General features: G+C 57.9%; 2 protein-coding genes across 3 annotated transcripts in view; one reads left to right on the forward strand and one right to left on the reverse strand.

Annotated features, from left to right (window-relative positions):
- Nucleotides 1-5,931, forward strand: part of ZBTB16 (zinc finger and BTB domain containing 16) — a 55,178-nt gene extending 49,247 nt beyond the window's left edge. For both annotated transcript variants that reach the window (XM_068172166.1, XM_068172167.1), the window contains exons 5-7: nt 207-377; nt 2,535-2,702; nt 2,971-5,931. In XM_068172166.1, coding sequence (XP_068028267.1) covers nt 207-377; nt 2,535-2,702; nt 2,971-3,200 — 569 coding nt within the window. In that variant the 3' untranslated portion in view covers nt 3,201-5,931. The remainder of the gene's footprint in view (nt 1-206; nt 378-2,534; nt 2,703-2,970) is intronic.
- Nucleotides 5,932-7,911: 1,980 nt separating this feature from the next.
- LOC137462086 (5-hydroxytryptamine receptor 3A-like) lies at nt 7,912-13,705 on the reverse strand. The gene is made up of 9 exons (XM_068172109.1): nt 13,526-13,705; nt 11,427-11,590; nt 11,246-11,290; nt 10,803-10,912; nt 10,069-10,238; nt 9,687-9,847; nt 9,238-9,448; nt 8,872-9,105; nt 7,912-8,698 (listed from the first exon to the last, which is right to left on the reverse strand). Exons 1-9 carry the CDS (start codon nt 13,590-13,592, stop codon nt 8,400-8,402), a joined length of 1,461 nt encoding a protein of 486 aa, XP_068028210.1. The 5' UTR covers nt 13,593-13,705; the 3' UTR covers nt 7,912-8,399.
- Nucleotides 13,706-14,197: the final 492 nt, after the last annotated feature.

Here is a 14,197-nt window from a genome sequence, read left to right on the forward strand (position 1 = left end):
GCCAGTGTCAGCAGGGTCAGGGTGGCCAGGGTCCTGCTGTTGGGACTCCCAATGTCGCCCAAAGCCCCGCAGCTCTTGGGGTCCCTTCCGCTGCCCAAGCATTCCCTGCTGCCATGTGGGAGTGGGGACCCCCACGCAGTGGGGCGATGGGTCAGGGGCCTGGGGTGCCAGGCAGTGCTTGAGCAGGGTCTCTCCCTCTCCCACAGGTACAGACATGGCCGTTTTCTGCCTGCTGTGCGGCAAGCGGTTCCAGACGCAGAGCGCCCTGCAGCAGCACATGGAGGTGCACGCCGGGGTGCGCAGCTACATCTGCAGCGAGTGCAACCGCACCTTCCCCAGCCACACCGCACTCAAGAGGCACCTGCGCTCCCACACAGGTACGGCAGCCCCACCATGGGGACTCGGGGCTGGGGCAGTCGGGACATGCTCCTTCCCCACGGGTAAAACAGAAATAGCGGGGAGAAAGCTGATTTGTATTAAAAAAAAAGCACGGGGGTGACTGAAGTGGCTTGGATTTGAAAAACAAAACAGAAAAAAAAAATAAAAAGCTGCGTGTAATAAGTTGATCTGGTCTGAGGTGGCACGTGACCTTCTTAGGGGGTGTGCGATCATATCCGCCTCATCAGCTTACGGCGGTAGATGCACATAATCAGCTGGTGCTCGGCCCTAATGGGATTAGGGCGACCTGCGCTACGTGTAGCCGGTGCTGCCGTGGCCCCGCTGGGGCAGGGCTTGGCTGCAGGATTGCTGAGCGGGAGAGCACGGCTTGGCCGCCTTACGCCGTGTCCTCAAAGCGCCCGCGCCGTGTCCTCAGCTCCTCCGACGACATCCGTGGGCAGCTCCGTGGTCCTGGCCACATCAGCAGCACCGTCATTCGGGGCCACTCACAAAACACCCCTGAAAGAGCTGGTTCTTGGGGGATGAGCGGGACCGTGCGGGATCACAGCCAGTGCTGCGGATCTTCACGGCTGCCCGGGTGAAGCGTTCCTCACCCATCCTTTGCCCACACAAGTGCGAGGCTCATGCGCCCTCACTGACACCCCTGCTGCTGCTGGCAGGGAGCAAAATGTATCCTGAGGAGGGATGCCCCTTCTTTCTCCTGTCAGGCACGGGGCGTGCACACAATCTCCGAAAGGGACCTAAAGGTGGCTGCTGGGGCTGTGCGGCTGGTGTCATGGAGGGACGTTCTGTCCAGCCTGTGGCTGGCAGCTGCCAGACCCGCACGTGGGCTAGGGGTCCCGATGTGGGAAACGGGAATCCTGTGTTGATGATAAGCATGTTAATGCTGAGTGCTGGAGCTATTTATAGCCAGTAATCCGGTGACCTGGGCTGCGGGTCGGGCTGCGCGTGTCCCACCCCAACCTCTCCCGCTTTAGTAGCTCCCGGCTGTGAAAAAACACTGGGATCATCGGTGCTTTAGGAGCATTTAATCGTGCCATGTGGTGCTGTCCTGCACAGCTGCAGGATGCTCCCTCTTGTCCCAGGGCCAGGGTGCTCCATGGGTTCAGGCTCCCCTGCAAAGTGGGAGGGTAGAAATGCTGGCTGCCTCTGCCTGAAAAATTGCTGTCTTTGACTGTTGGATCAAAAGCCAAAGTGGCAGTTTGGAACTGGGCACGGGGAGGGGAAAGTCAACAACAGCCCACAGGCACCGCCTCGCCTGCATTGCCTTTGGAGGGGGGCTCCGAGCTGCATCCCGAGCATCCTCCTCCCCCCAGGTGCCCAGGCAGCAGCTGCGGGAGGGGCGAGGGGCCGCAGAACTGGGCTGCGGCAAATGGGGAGAGAGTAAAATATCATTTTAAAGAGGAAGCGAAAGCACAGGCATGTGAGTATATAACGAGAAGGACAATTTATGCCCAGGCACGAGTGCAGTTTGACACGGGGATAATGAAAAAACGTAGGTCATTGTGGATGACTTAAGCCTTCACAGCTGAAGAAAATGTATGAAATGCGGGGAACATTACACGCTTGGCAGCTCCGCACATCTGCAGCAGGACAAGTGAAATACAGTTCGCCATTCTTTACCATAAACTGTGCTTGTAGGATATGCGGCACAGAGAAATTGTAATTACAGTGACAAGACAAATCAGTAATATTTAAATATTCATGAACAAAGTCTCGGACGATCAATCTATCTTTATTGTCCTTGCCTTCGCGGCTGTAATAAATAAGTAGCTGGAGCCCTCACCTTTCCTTCAAATCATTCTGCCTTTGGTGCCAAACCAGAGTTCATTTATCAGCCGCCTGGTCTGGAGTGTGGGAGATGCCCAGGGTTGGGTCTGTGCTGGTGCTGCTGGGTGAAAAACCTGGAAACTGGTGGTGGGAGGGTTGCAGCGCATTCCAGTCTCTCTGCCGTGCCACAGGCCCGAGCATCCCCTCTGTACGTGAAGGTCTGTGCATGAAGGGACCAGCACACTGCGCTGGGGAGAGTGGGACGCTCTGTCCCCAGGATGGCTGCCCGGGGTAAAAAGGCTGGGGAGCTGGTTTTGGTGTGGCACAGCAGCCACGGCAGCCCTGACCCCGGCATGTGCTTGCAGGCGACCACCCCTATGAGTGCGAGTTCTGCGGCAGCTGCTTCCGGGACGAGAGCACACTGAAGGGCCACAAGCGCATCCACACCGGAGAGAAGCCCTACGAGTGCAACGGCTGTGGCAAGAAGTTCAGCCTCAAGCACCAGCTGGAGACCCACTACCGAGTCCACACAGGTACATGCTGGGGTGTCTGTGGTGAGGCTGGCAATGACAGACCGGTCCCCCAGCAGAAAGGCTGGCATGTGGACCAGGGTGGCAGCCAGGGGTAACCAACCCTGGATGCTCCGGCATGTAACTGTAGTCATTAGGGGATCGACAGTCACATCGGTTCTGCTGTTCATTACGTGGTTATCGGCTCTGCCCACTGCGGCAGTGTCGATGCCGGGCAGTTGATTAGCGCCTGGAGGCCCCGAGCCCCCACTGACACCCCTGTATCCCGCAGGTGAGAAGCCCTTCGAGTGTAAGCTGTGCCACCAGCGCTCCCGGGACTACTCGGCCATGATCAAACACCTTCGGACCCACAATGGCGCTTCCCCTTACCAGTGCACCATCTGCCTGGAGTACTGCCCCAGCCTCTCTGCCATGCAGAAGCACATGAAGGGCCACAAACCAGAGGAGATCCCCACTGACTGGCGGATAGAGAAGACCTATCTCTACCTCTGCTACGTCTAAGGGAGGAGGCAGAGGGGCAGCAGGGCAGATGACTGGGCAAAAAAATCCCACCAAACCCGCAGCATCCATGGCCTTGTTTGTTTTCAGTTCTCATTCGTTTCTTCTCACCGGAAGGATCCCGCAGCTCATGCCGGACCAAGGGATGCACCGGCCCCTTCTCCAGCCCCATCCACACTGCTGTCCCAGCTGCTTGTGCGCCTGCTGCCCTTTCACCCTTGCTGCAGGGCAGATTTCACCCTTTGCACCCCCCAGCCAGGCCCTCCGTCACCCTTGGCATTGGCCACTGGTACTGCTGGGAAGACCGTGTAGGAAAGAGGTGCTTCCCTGAAAGTGTGTGTACAGCTAGTGCTCTGGGAAGGCTTTAATTCCTGGCGTCCTGTCACTGCATAGACCCTGCTGTGGATGCCCTGCAGAGGACCTGAGCTCCCATGTGGGGCTTGGGCCCCACTCTGGCAGGGCCACTCATGCCCCACTCATGCTCCCAGGCTGCGGCATCACAGGCAGGACAGCACAGTGCCCTGTGAGCCACAAGTGCTTTGGCAAGCGTGTCCTGGGGGGATCCTGGCCAGAGGAGGGTGTTAGGGACAGGGAGCCAGCTGTGAGCCAGGCTGCCTTGAGGTGTAGCCTGGTGTCCAGGAGGGCTCAGGGGCACAGGAGGCTGCTGCTCTCCCCGTGACCAAAGACCTCTCTATGCATTTCTCCCTCCTTCCCTGCCTTCCCGGGGCAAGGGTGAAGCCCCCCATGGGGAGATGCAGTTGGTTTGGTGATAAGCAGTCAGTGCCAGCGTTGGAGCTGTTAGCGTGTGGCATCACTCTGAATGCAGGGATCCTCTGTTCTTCTGCTGATTTGTGGCACCTGGAAAGTGCCAAGTGTGGGGTTTTTTGCCCAGCCCTCAGCCGCAGGAGCCCACAAGTAAGGGGTGCCCCGTGGCAGGCGGCTTTGTTTGCCGCTTTTTTTGCTTTTTGTTTGGGTTTTTTTGAACTTTCTTTTGGAATATTTCCACGTTTAGCACATTTTACTTGAAATTACCTCATTTTTTTGTGACCTCATGAGCTTTTATTGATTTGGGAGGGACAGGGGGTGACATGGCTGGGGTGCACCAGCCCCGTGCCCAGCATTGGTGGTGGAAAGGTGGTGGGGCACTGGTGTCCTTGCCAGCCCCCTGTTGTGCATTATCCTTACCAAAACTGGTATTTTTTGCCTGGCCCCGTGGGGCTGGGGGTGTTGGTTCTGAAGCTACCTCTTGTGTTCGTTTTTGTTGTGTTTCTCCTGCGCAGCCGCGGGCGTGGTGGTTCCATCCCACGGTTCTTTTTTTTGTCGTTTTGCTGCGTTTGAGTGACAAGGGGGGAAAAGGAGCTGGGGGGGGTGGGGGTGGAACAGTGTCTGGATACAGTATGGAGGGACACTGATGGCCCCTCCGGGTTTGGGGTGCCCTTCCCACCTCTCCTGGTGCCAAGCAGGGACACGGCTGTGGGAGCAGCATCCTCCCTCGCGCCCCAGTCCGGCTTTGCACGTGCGTGTGCCTGTGCGCGTGGGACCGTTGCTGCTCTGCGCAGGGTGGACACCGCTGCTGTACAATCCGGGATGTGACTGTGGAGAACGGCTCGTTTCATTGTTGTGCCTAAGGAAAAAAACAGAAAAAATATTTAAAAAAAGAAAACAGTTCTTTCACACAGAAAGTTGCTGCAATTTCTGGCGTGTGCACGGCAGGTCCCCGTGGTGTCCTGGCGCTGCCAGACACGGGTGCCGTGGTGCCATGGAGCACGTGGCCGAGCTCATGTGGCTTTCTTTTTTTTTTTTTTTTTTGCTTTAACCTCCCCTTCCATCCCACCATCCCTCTCCCTCAGAGACGCAGCCCCCACTGCAACAGTGTTGGGGTCAGCATTGGAGTGATGCTGCTGTATCCCGGGCGCACGTCCCCGCGCTGTTGGCTGTGGCGCAGCCCCCGCCACCCCTCCATATATATATATGTAAGTATATATATGTGTATCATAGCAGTGAGGACCAAGCGCCGCACGGGGCCCCGTGGTCCCGGGCTCCCTCTCCCCTGGCTTGTCGTCAGTGTCGTGAGCGCCCGCCTGCCCGTCCCGTTGCTCTGTGTTGCCGCTCGTGGTTCGGGTCCGTCGCTGTCCTCGTTCCGTCTACCTCAGCACCTCTCTGAGCCCGGGCGCAGAAGGTGCCCAAGTTCCCCTTTGGTTTTCTCAGAGTATCTATTGGCTCCTATTTTTTGTACGACTTTTCCTGTCTCACCGTTCGCTCCCCTGCGGTTCTGCTTGCGAGTCCTCTTTCTGTCCTCTAGCCACAGATGCCGTTAGCTAAAAGTTTCCTGAAAAATAAAGAAAAAGAAAAAGAAAAAAAAAAAAAAACCAGTTGTGGTGTCTCCTAGTTGCAGCTCTCCGCATCTGCCTTCGTCCTGTGTAGATTCAGATGCATTTCTTTGTAAGACTTCAGTGTTTCTGACAGAGGAAAAAAAAAAGACAAAAAAAAAAAAAAAAGAAGAATATACTGCTGCAGGTTTTTTTCTCTCCATGTGTCACTAAGTGAAGTTCGTGCCTTCTATAGCAAAGAGAATATTTTTTACATCCTACTAACGGTAGATTTTTTTGTAGTGAACATTTTTTGTATTTTTATTTATAAGTCTCATAAGGAAAATAGCAATGTTCAGTTGTATACCTTGAATCTGCAGTTAGAAAACAAAAGAACAACCAATAAAGTTAATTCCGTTGTCTCAGCCTGCTGTCTCCCATTCCTGTGCCCATCAAGAGGAGGAGGAGGAGGAATAGGCGGAGGTGGAGTAAGGATGCATCCCACCGGCTTGGGGTGAGCCGTGGGGTACCCGCAGTGGTGAGGTTGGGGGTGCCTGCTCTGAGGGGGAGATTGAGGAGGTCCTATCCCTAAACCACCCCCAGTGGGCGGGGGGTCTCCCTGGAATGTCAGTGTCCCCATGGGCAGGGAGCATCCACAGCACTGCCTGTGCTGCTGCCTGCCCATGTGGCTCACCAGGAAGCAGAGCAAGTTTGCCTCAATGAAAGTGAACTCGTTCATTTAAACCTGCCTGCAGAGCCCGTCCGGCCCCCCGCTGCGTTAATTATCCTGTAGTTCCCGACTGATTGCTGTACACTAAGCTTAAGCCCTCCTTTATTTATTTACTGACTACATTAACGGCAGCGCCTGCTCTCCTTTTGTGCTGTGGCAAACCGCACAACACCGCGCGCTGCAGCTGGGCCAAGCGGGTGCTGCCAGCACCACCCGGCCCTGCCTGTGCCCGATGCTGCCCACCACCAGCCTTGGTCCCGTGATGCCATTAGACATTTCTTACAGCACAGCTGGAGTCACCCAGGGCAGAGCATCACTTAGTTTTTCCCGGGATGGATGGCATGTGCCAGTGCCAAGGCCAGGCTCATCCCCTGCCCCAGCATTTCCCAGCAGGTTTGAGGGGCTGCGTGTCCATTCCAAGGTCCTGATGGTGCTCCTGCCTCCCCCCGTCCCCCCAGCACAGCCTCCCACGAAGGCTTCGGGCGAGCGGGGGGGAACTTTGGTCCAGGTTCGGGCAAGCAGAGGTGGTCGTGCTGTGAGCAACCTGCGGGCTGCAGCACCCCACGAGAAGGGAGGCAAAGCCGGCGTTCAGCCTGGCACAAAGGCGTTGCTACAATAACGGGAAATCGCGGTAGGACTGGGCCTTTGTGTGCGCGCTCGCACAGCAGCTGGGAGCGATTATGCTGCAACAATGTTCTGTTCCATCAACATTATGTCCTCATTAAACCTTTATTAGGAGATTAGATTCAGATTTATTGATTTTTTTTTTTTTTAAAGAGGAAAATCCAGGCTTCTCTCAGATGCCTGGAACTTTTTCCCACATGCAGCACTTCCCAAAGTAGCAAGAGGGCAAGGGGAGAATCAATCTTTCCCCCACGATAGGCAGCCTATCCTTCCAGGGAAAAGGACTGCTGAGCTTCTTGAGGGGGTTAGGTAGGGTGCATGATGGCTTCCTAGCACAGGGAGGACAAGGACCAAAACATTGAATGGGATACGGCAGCACAGATGAGCATCTTGCAGTGCAGCCTTGGGGGACATCAGGGTCACCGTGGGCACGAGAGAGGTGGCAAGGCTGGCTCAGGAGTCTTGCTGCCCAGTACCCTCATCAAACACATGGGCTGGGTGGCATCACACAGCTGGGTCAATGGCCCCATTGGATTTGTCTGTTGGAGCGTTTGATGTTACACGAAGGCAGCTCATTCCAGAGGGTGTTAATTGCCCGCTGCACTGATCAGGTCTGTAGCACCATCGATCTCGGCAGGATCAATGGGCTGATTTAGTGTCTCACGAACTCTTTAACTGGACACCTCATCAATAGGCAGCCACTTACAGACCATCAGCACATTAGTGCGGGCCAGCGCTGGCAGGGGCCCGCTGCACCCGTCCTCAGCCCCCGTCACTCAGAGGTAAGTTTTCCTGCAGGTGATGGCTCTGAGATGGTGAGTGGGAGTCTTGCTCTGGGGCTGGTGGGTTTGAGGGCAGATGTATGAGAGCCAGGCAGTGTCAGTCCATCCCCATCACCTGCCTATGCAGAGATGCTCCTCGAACATGGGATGGGCCCTTACGGCATCTGCAGCACAGGACCTACTGCTGCTGCGATGGCAGTCCTGCCCCAGTACCGCGTGCTCATGGAGTCAGTCCCGTTGCCATCCCGGTTTGGCCGCGGCCGGACACGGGGTCTCTCCCGCTTTGCTAAAACTGCTGAGCACAAGCATGGTGGGGATCTGCTGGGCAAGCGTTCCCGGGGGCCCGGGCAGCATATAAAGGCAGCAGCCGGGCTGAGGGGTAGGGGAGCCGAGGACAGCGGGACCCCTGGGGCGGTGGGGATCCCCCGATGCAGGGGGGACCCGCCCGGTGCCGGGGGACCCCGGGTCGGGAGGCGGCTGGGCCGGGCGGCGGGGCCGCTGTCCGCGGTGCTGAAGCCGCGGCCGTGCCCGGGCCGGGCCGGAGGCGCTCCCGGGGTTGGCAGGGGAAGCATGGAGAGAAGTTTGGGCAGGGTCATGGGGTCCTGGGGGCTCCTGCTCAGCTCCGCCTTCCCGCTGCGGAGCTGAGGGACGTGAGGGATGCGCCCGCCTGGGTCGACAGGCACTGGCGAGTCCCAGAGCCAGGGAGAACACGCTAGAGGGAGGTCCCCCATCTCCCGCCCTGAACAACGGGCACTGCTCAGGCATCCCTCCACACCGACCAGAGGGTGCCCAGGGTGATGCTGTAAGCCAGGACGGCTGCCAAGTACACCCGGAACAGCAGGACATCCAACACGTAGCCCACTTGCAGCCACTCACGGGCGACGTCGCGGAATTCCTCCCGTTTTTCCAGGAGCTGGCGGATAGCCGTGGTCTCACGCAGGATCTCCTGCAGTGCTGCCGAGCCCTCCGTCTGGCCAGCAAAGACCAGTGCAGACCTCGTGTTCCCCGCTGCCGCGCACTCCCGGGGACCCTCACAGACATAGGGGGTCGGCTTGGCTGAGGGATCAAGAGAAGCAAATGGGGAAAACCTATTTAGACAGGGAACTGGGATTTGTGAGGGTGAGCTAGGCACCCAGTTCACCATACAAAGAATGGCTATGTAGGTGTAGATGGCTACAGAGCACCTAGACTCCTTCACTTCCCACAGGCCCTCTCTGTGCAGCCCTTACCTGTGCTGTCATTGTTCTCCACCTGCCTGGAGGTGTCCAAGTTTTGCATGCTGCTTTGGCTGAATTTCTTCCTGTCCCGGATACAGAGCAGGATGGCGGCTCTTTCCAGCAGCAGGTGTTTCACCCACTCAGGGACGTGGGGTTGCAGGTCTTGCTTGTGCACCAGGCGCACAATCAGGATGGTCTCTGTCAGGCTGATGACGAGCAGTGCCATGCACACCACAAAGTAGATGCCTGCAGAGGCATCGGTGAGGTGAGTGACCTGCAAAGGCTGGTGCACAGAGCAAATCCTCCCTGCTCAGCTCTCAGGGCCCTGTGGTCTGTGCCCATGACTGCCGTGGCAGTTGGCTGGGAGAACTACCGTACCTATCAATGGGGTGCCGACGGCAGTAGCTGGCAATGTGTCAGATACGATAATGAGGAAAACCGAGTAGCCCAGCAGGAGAGTGATCTTGAAAGAGACCCTCTCACCACTGTGGGGAGGTAGGTAGAAGCCCACAATGTCCATAACCATCAGGAAGATGCTGGGGAGCAGCAGGCTGACGGTGTAGAAGAGGGGGCGTCTCCGGATGACTACCTGCAGGACAGAGACAGAAAAGGCTGTGAAGGGTTGAAATGAGGCCTTCAGCTGGTGTGGCGCTTTGCCAAGGCAGGTGAGGATGGTGGGGGGCACTAAGGTGAGCCAGAGGAAGGGCTCACTAGCAGGAGCCTCCCACCTGCAGGCAGGAGCTGCAGCACAGAGCAGGGACAGGGAGGGGGCAAGTCCCTTCCCTCGTGCCACAGCCCCGAGAAACACGGTGGCCCAAGGCTCTTACATAGAACTTCATCTCAGCGTAGCTGTCACTGCTCTTGACACTGAACTCCTGGAAGTGGGTGAGGACGTAGAGTAGCTCCCACTCGCCCTGGTTCATGAAGACACTTCGGTCGAACTTGACGAGCTCCGGCTGACGCCACAGAGAGAGGTTGATATCACGAACTGGGGGGGCGGAGGAGAGGTGAGAACTCGGGGTACCCCGCCCAAAGCGCCGGCAGCTGCCGGCACCTCCACACCGGGCTGCGTGCCTGCCCTCCCTGCACGCTTCCCCGATCCGCTGGGGCCATCTAGAGGGACGAGTTGCCTTCTGCACGGAGCTCCGGCCCAGCAGAGGTCCTGCCCGCTCCCCCGAGCCCCCTGGCCGTGGGCGACCCGGCACTCACTGTGGTGCAGCCAGCTGGTGAAGGTGAGAGAGCAGTTCTGGACGTCGAAGGGGAAGTTGTAGATGTCCAGGCTGCAGGCAGTCATCACCTGGATGGGTTTGAGGTTCTGCACCTCCCCGTGATGGCTGACGTAAACGTAGGGGACGTGCGGGGACTTTCCAACATCCACACTGAGGGACAGGAGGGACAGAGAGGTGAGCTGGAGAGCACTCTGGGCAGGGGTTCCTTCTCCCCGGTGGCATGTCAGGGGGGAACTGCCCAAGAGCCAGGGATTTGCCTCCTGTTCTGTTTTTTGGTAATACCCTTGCAGGCATTTCTGCCTCACACCACCTCTGCACTGCCTGGACTGCTGCCTTCTCCCAGCCCGAGAAGTCCCAGAGCCCTCAGGAGGCGCTGGGAGCACCTTAAATCCCCACGGAGTGGGAAGGACACCAGATAGCTCCATGGGAAGGGCCAGCAGCTCTGCAGCTGCCCTGGCATTGTACCGTCTTCACAAAGCCTTTCTCCTGATATCTGGATCTCACCCCCAGCACAGTGAGGGTAATTACCGACGGTTGTGGTTAGCCAGCATTGGAAATGGCCCAGCTGCAGAGCCAATCCCCATCTGCAGCTCCCCGGTGTGGGGAGGCTGCCAGCTCTGTGCCAGGAATACAAAGCACAGGACAGTACGTGCCCATGGTGGGTGAGGAGTTCCAGTCCCAGCCCATCTCCCTCGAGACTTTGGCTGCACTCACAACTCATTGATGAGGATGTCGGGCACCCAGATGCTCTCTACCGGGAGGGAGATCTGCGTCAGGTTGTCGAAGCGAGCTGGGTCCCACTTGAGGAACTCATCTGTCCAGTGCTGGGGACAATGGAGAGGGGCCTTGGTGGGTGAGGTGCTTCTACTCTGCCAGCACACAGACCCCAGGCTAGCACCAAGCAAGCTGCCCGCCCACAGGAGGGAGGCAAGACGTATCCTTCAACCTGCACAACACTCAACAGTGCAAAGCAGGGAGCATGAAAGCTGAGCCTTGAGGCTGCTGTGCTGCAGAGGCCTCACCAGTCCCCAGGATGTTTCCCCCCACTGCTCTCCTGCAGGACTGCACACTCCTCTCACAGGAAAACATCGGGGTTTGCGGGTGCTTGACCCCGAGGAGAGCCGGCAAGGAAGGGACGAGGTTCCGCGGCTACTCACCTGCCTGTACCAGATGTAGGTGGTCAGCACCTGGTTCTTCTCGTCCTGTGAAGATGAGAACGGTGTCAGAACGGGGGCGCTGACACTCCGGAAGATGGGCAGAGCATGCTCGGAGGATGCTGCATGCCAGGTACCGTTCCCCTCCCTGTGGCCACACGCGGAATGGGAGCAGAGGACTCACCACGCTGAGGATGGCATAGACCATGAGGTCGATGGCCACGTTAGTGGTCGTTCGCCAGTCCCGCACAGGCCGGGTGCCCTTCTGGTAGCGGGCCAGGAGGGAGTGGGACAGGCGGCGCAGGGCGGGCTCGGAGGGCTCCGGCATCCGGCCCCCGCGCTGGGTACCTGCCCAGCAGAGGGAGAAAGGGAGGGAGCAAGGGAGGCTCCTCACACTGGGGCAGCGGCTGCCATCACCCTGGGCTGTGCCATGGGCTGAGGGATGCTGCCAGCTGCCTGCCCTCACTTACCATTTGGGGTTTCCCATCCAACTGAAATAGGAGCATCCTGATGGGAAACAAACCTGGACACCAGAATCACCACCTAATATGTTACTGATATCCTGTGCTGTGCAGGTCGTCAGCACTGTGACCTTCCCCAGCCTCAGAGGGCACAGCTGCCAGCCCTCACCTCTCTGGACAAGTGCCAGGACATCGGCAGCGGAGAACCACGAGGAACATATTGCCCCTGGGAGAGTTTCATACCATTCACTCCCTCCAGGGGCATTTCTTTGCTCAGCAGGTGGAGACGGTGAAGGTTAGAGATGAAGCAGGATGCTAAATTAATTTATTATGTATCTTGGTGTTTGCTTCCTGTGAAAACAGTCCCTTCACTGGTGCCAGCAGCATCAAGCGAGAGCAAATTGCTTTCAGCACCGTGTCCTCACTGCCAGGCACCTGGAACGCCACGGCTGGGCCAGGGCAGCGGTGCTACACTTGTGGCTGTGCTCTGTAGCACACCCAGACCCAGAGTCCAATTCCAGCATAATGGAAGAGACTAATTGGAATAGATCTATGGGAACTTGGGAAAAGCTACTGGAAGGGAATTTTAATCTGTATTTTAAGCTAAAAAAAAAAAAAAAGCAACAGCCTCAGCCCCTCTGACATTGCTGATGTGTGGTAGTACTGGGGAGCCAGCCAGATGCATGATGCTCGCCCAGGCAGGCATGAACCAACAGAGGCAGTGAGATGGGGGGAGAGGCAGCAATTAGGGTGAGGGGAGGAAATACAGCTGCTGCCATCGCCACAGCTTGGGCCAAGTGACCTTTCCTGCTGCAGCTGGTGGCAGCTGGCTCGCGCTTGCAGTCCTCCTTGCACCACCTTCTCCTCACATCCACGCCACCCATATCTGCATCAGGATGCTTCGGCAGCAGGGAAATGGCTTTGCAGAGGGAGGACTGGGCTGGGTTCACCTCAGATGCTCTTTGCCTCTGCTCCAGACACCATGCGGGTCTGCCCAGCCCAAATCTGTGCCAGGGCTGTGCCGGCAACTCACCTGGTGCAACTCGGCACAATCCTGGCACAGCCCTAACACACAGGGATGTGTCTGCACAGCCCTTCCTGCCTCCTGGCCAGCACTGCCAGGGTGAGCGTGTCACTGTTGCTGCCCCTTTTCTGCCACCTTAGATGTGCTAACAGTGGGATCGGGCTTGGGAGTTGGGTGACAGGAGCTACATGACCTATCCAGAGATTTGAGTCAACAGCCTGCTTAACACTTTCAGCTGGGCTGGTGCAAAACAGCTCAAGGATTTTTGTGCTATTTCCCAGGAACGTTAGATGAGAAAATAATAATGGAATAACAAGGAAATATGTTGGCTGTCAATATTGCACTGTGCAGAGCTGCAATTACAAACTATAGGCGCAGCATCGTGCCCAAAACCCAGCTCTAGTATGAGGGACTAAACGCTATGTTGGAGAAAGCCCTTCATCAGGCTCAGGCAGCATCTCTCAGGCAGTGGAGTGCAGGCAGGAGACCCCCATGTCTCTCTCTGTCCTCAGGGCTGGCTTTCAGCACAGCTCAAGACGCCACAGAGTAGAGCTGGGTTCTAAGGCTACGTTGCCTTGCTCCAGCGTTACCCAGGCAGGATGCGCCTCCGGGCTCTGCACCGGAGCTCTCCCATGCTCCAGCCTCTCCCAGGTAGGTCACTTCCCAATAGCACGAAGGTTTCCCTAAAGAGCAGCCTGGCACTCAGCACGGCTCAGGCTCCGGGAAGGTGCTGTCCGTGCCAGGAGCACCCCGCGCCGCCTCAGCTCCCCAGCCCTGCCCACGGGTCCCTCACCTTACCTGGGCTCTGTAGCGTCGAGGCCAGCGGCAGCAGGGCCAGGAGCACCCCGAGAGCCGTGGGCACCATGGATGCCCTGGCTCCAGCCGCCGTCTGCTCGGCGGAGGACTGAGCGGAGCAGGGAGGCAGGCGGCACTCGTATGGCTTTCCCCCCGCCGTCGGGTTTTTGAGAACGCCCAATTAATCTCGCGATCAGCCTCCCCCGCTGCATCAAGTTTCATCTGGGAGGATGCGAGTGGGGCCCACCCAGCTATCCCCCCACCCCCGCCCAGCTTCAAAAGAGCTTCCCCGTCCTCTGCCCAGGTGCCTGCTTGTGGCAAAGCGGATTTTGGGGTACGAGCACCGTGTGCAGTGGGGGGCACGATGAGGGGAGAGGGCGCTGCAGGTGCCAGGGCTGAGGCAGGAGATCCTCAGCAGTTGGAAAGACGGAGAATACCCTTTGAGAGGCAGGGGAGGGGAGCCTGCCCAGGGATATGCCCCTGACACAGGGTGGGTTTCCACCAGCACGGGAGAGGGGAGCTCTGGATGTACCGGGCTCCCCTTCACACCCTGCGGCAGGGGGGTCTGTCCCACTGACAGTGGCTCTGACAGTCGCAGGTGGGGGCAGCATGTGCAGCCAGCCCTTGGCAAGCCTGCCTGGGGCAGCAGCTTTCCCCCAACCCCTCCGACCTGCA

The sequence above is a fragment of the Anomalospiza imberbis genome, chromosome 24, assembly GCF_031753505.1.
Source record: "Anomalospiza imberbis isolate Cuckoo-Finch-1a 21T00152 chromosome 24, ASM3175350v1, whole genome shotgun sequence".
In the NCBI taxonomy this organism is placed as follows: domain Eukaryota; kingdom Metazoa; phylum Chordata; class Aves; order Passeriformes; family Viduidae; genus Anomalospiza; species Anomalospiza imberbis.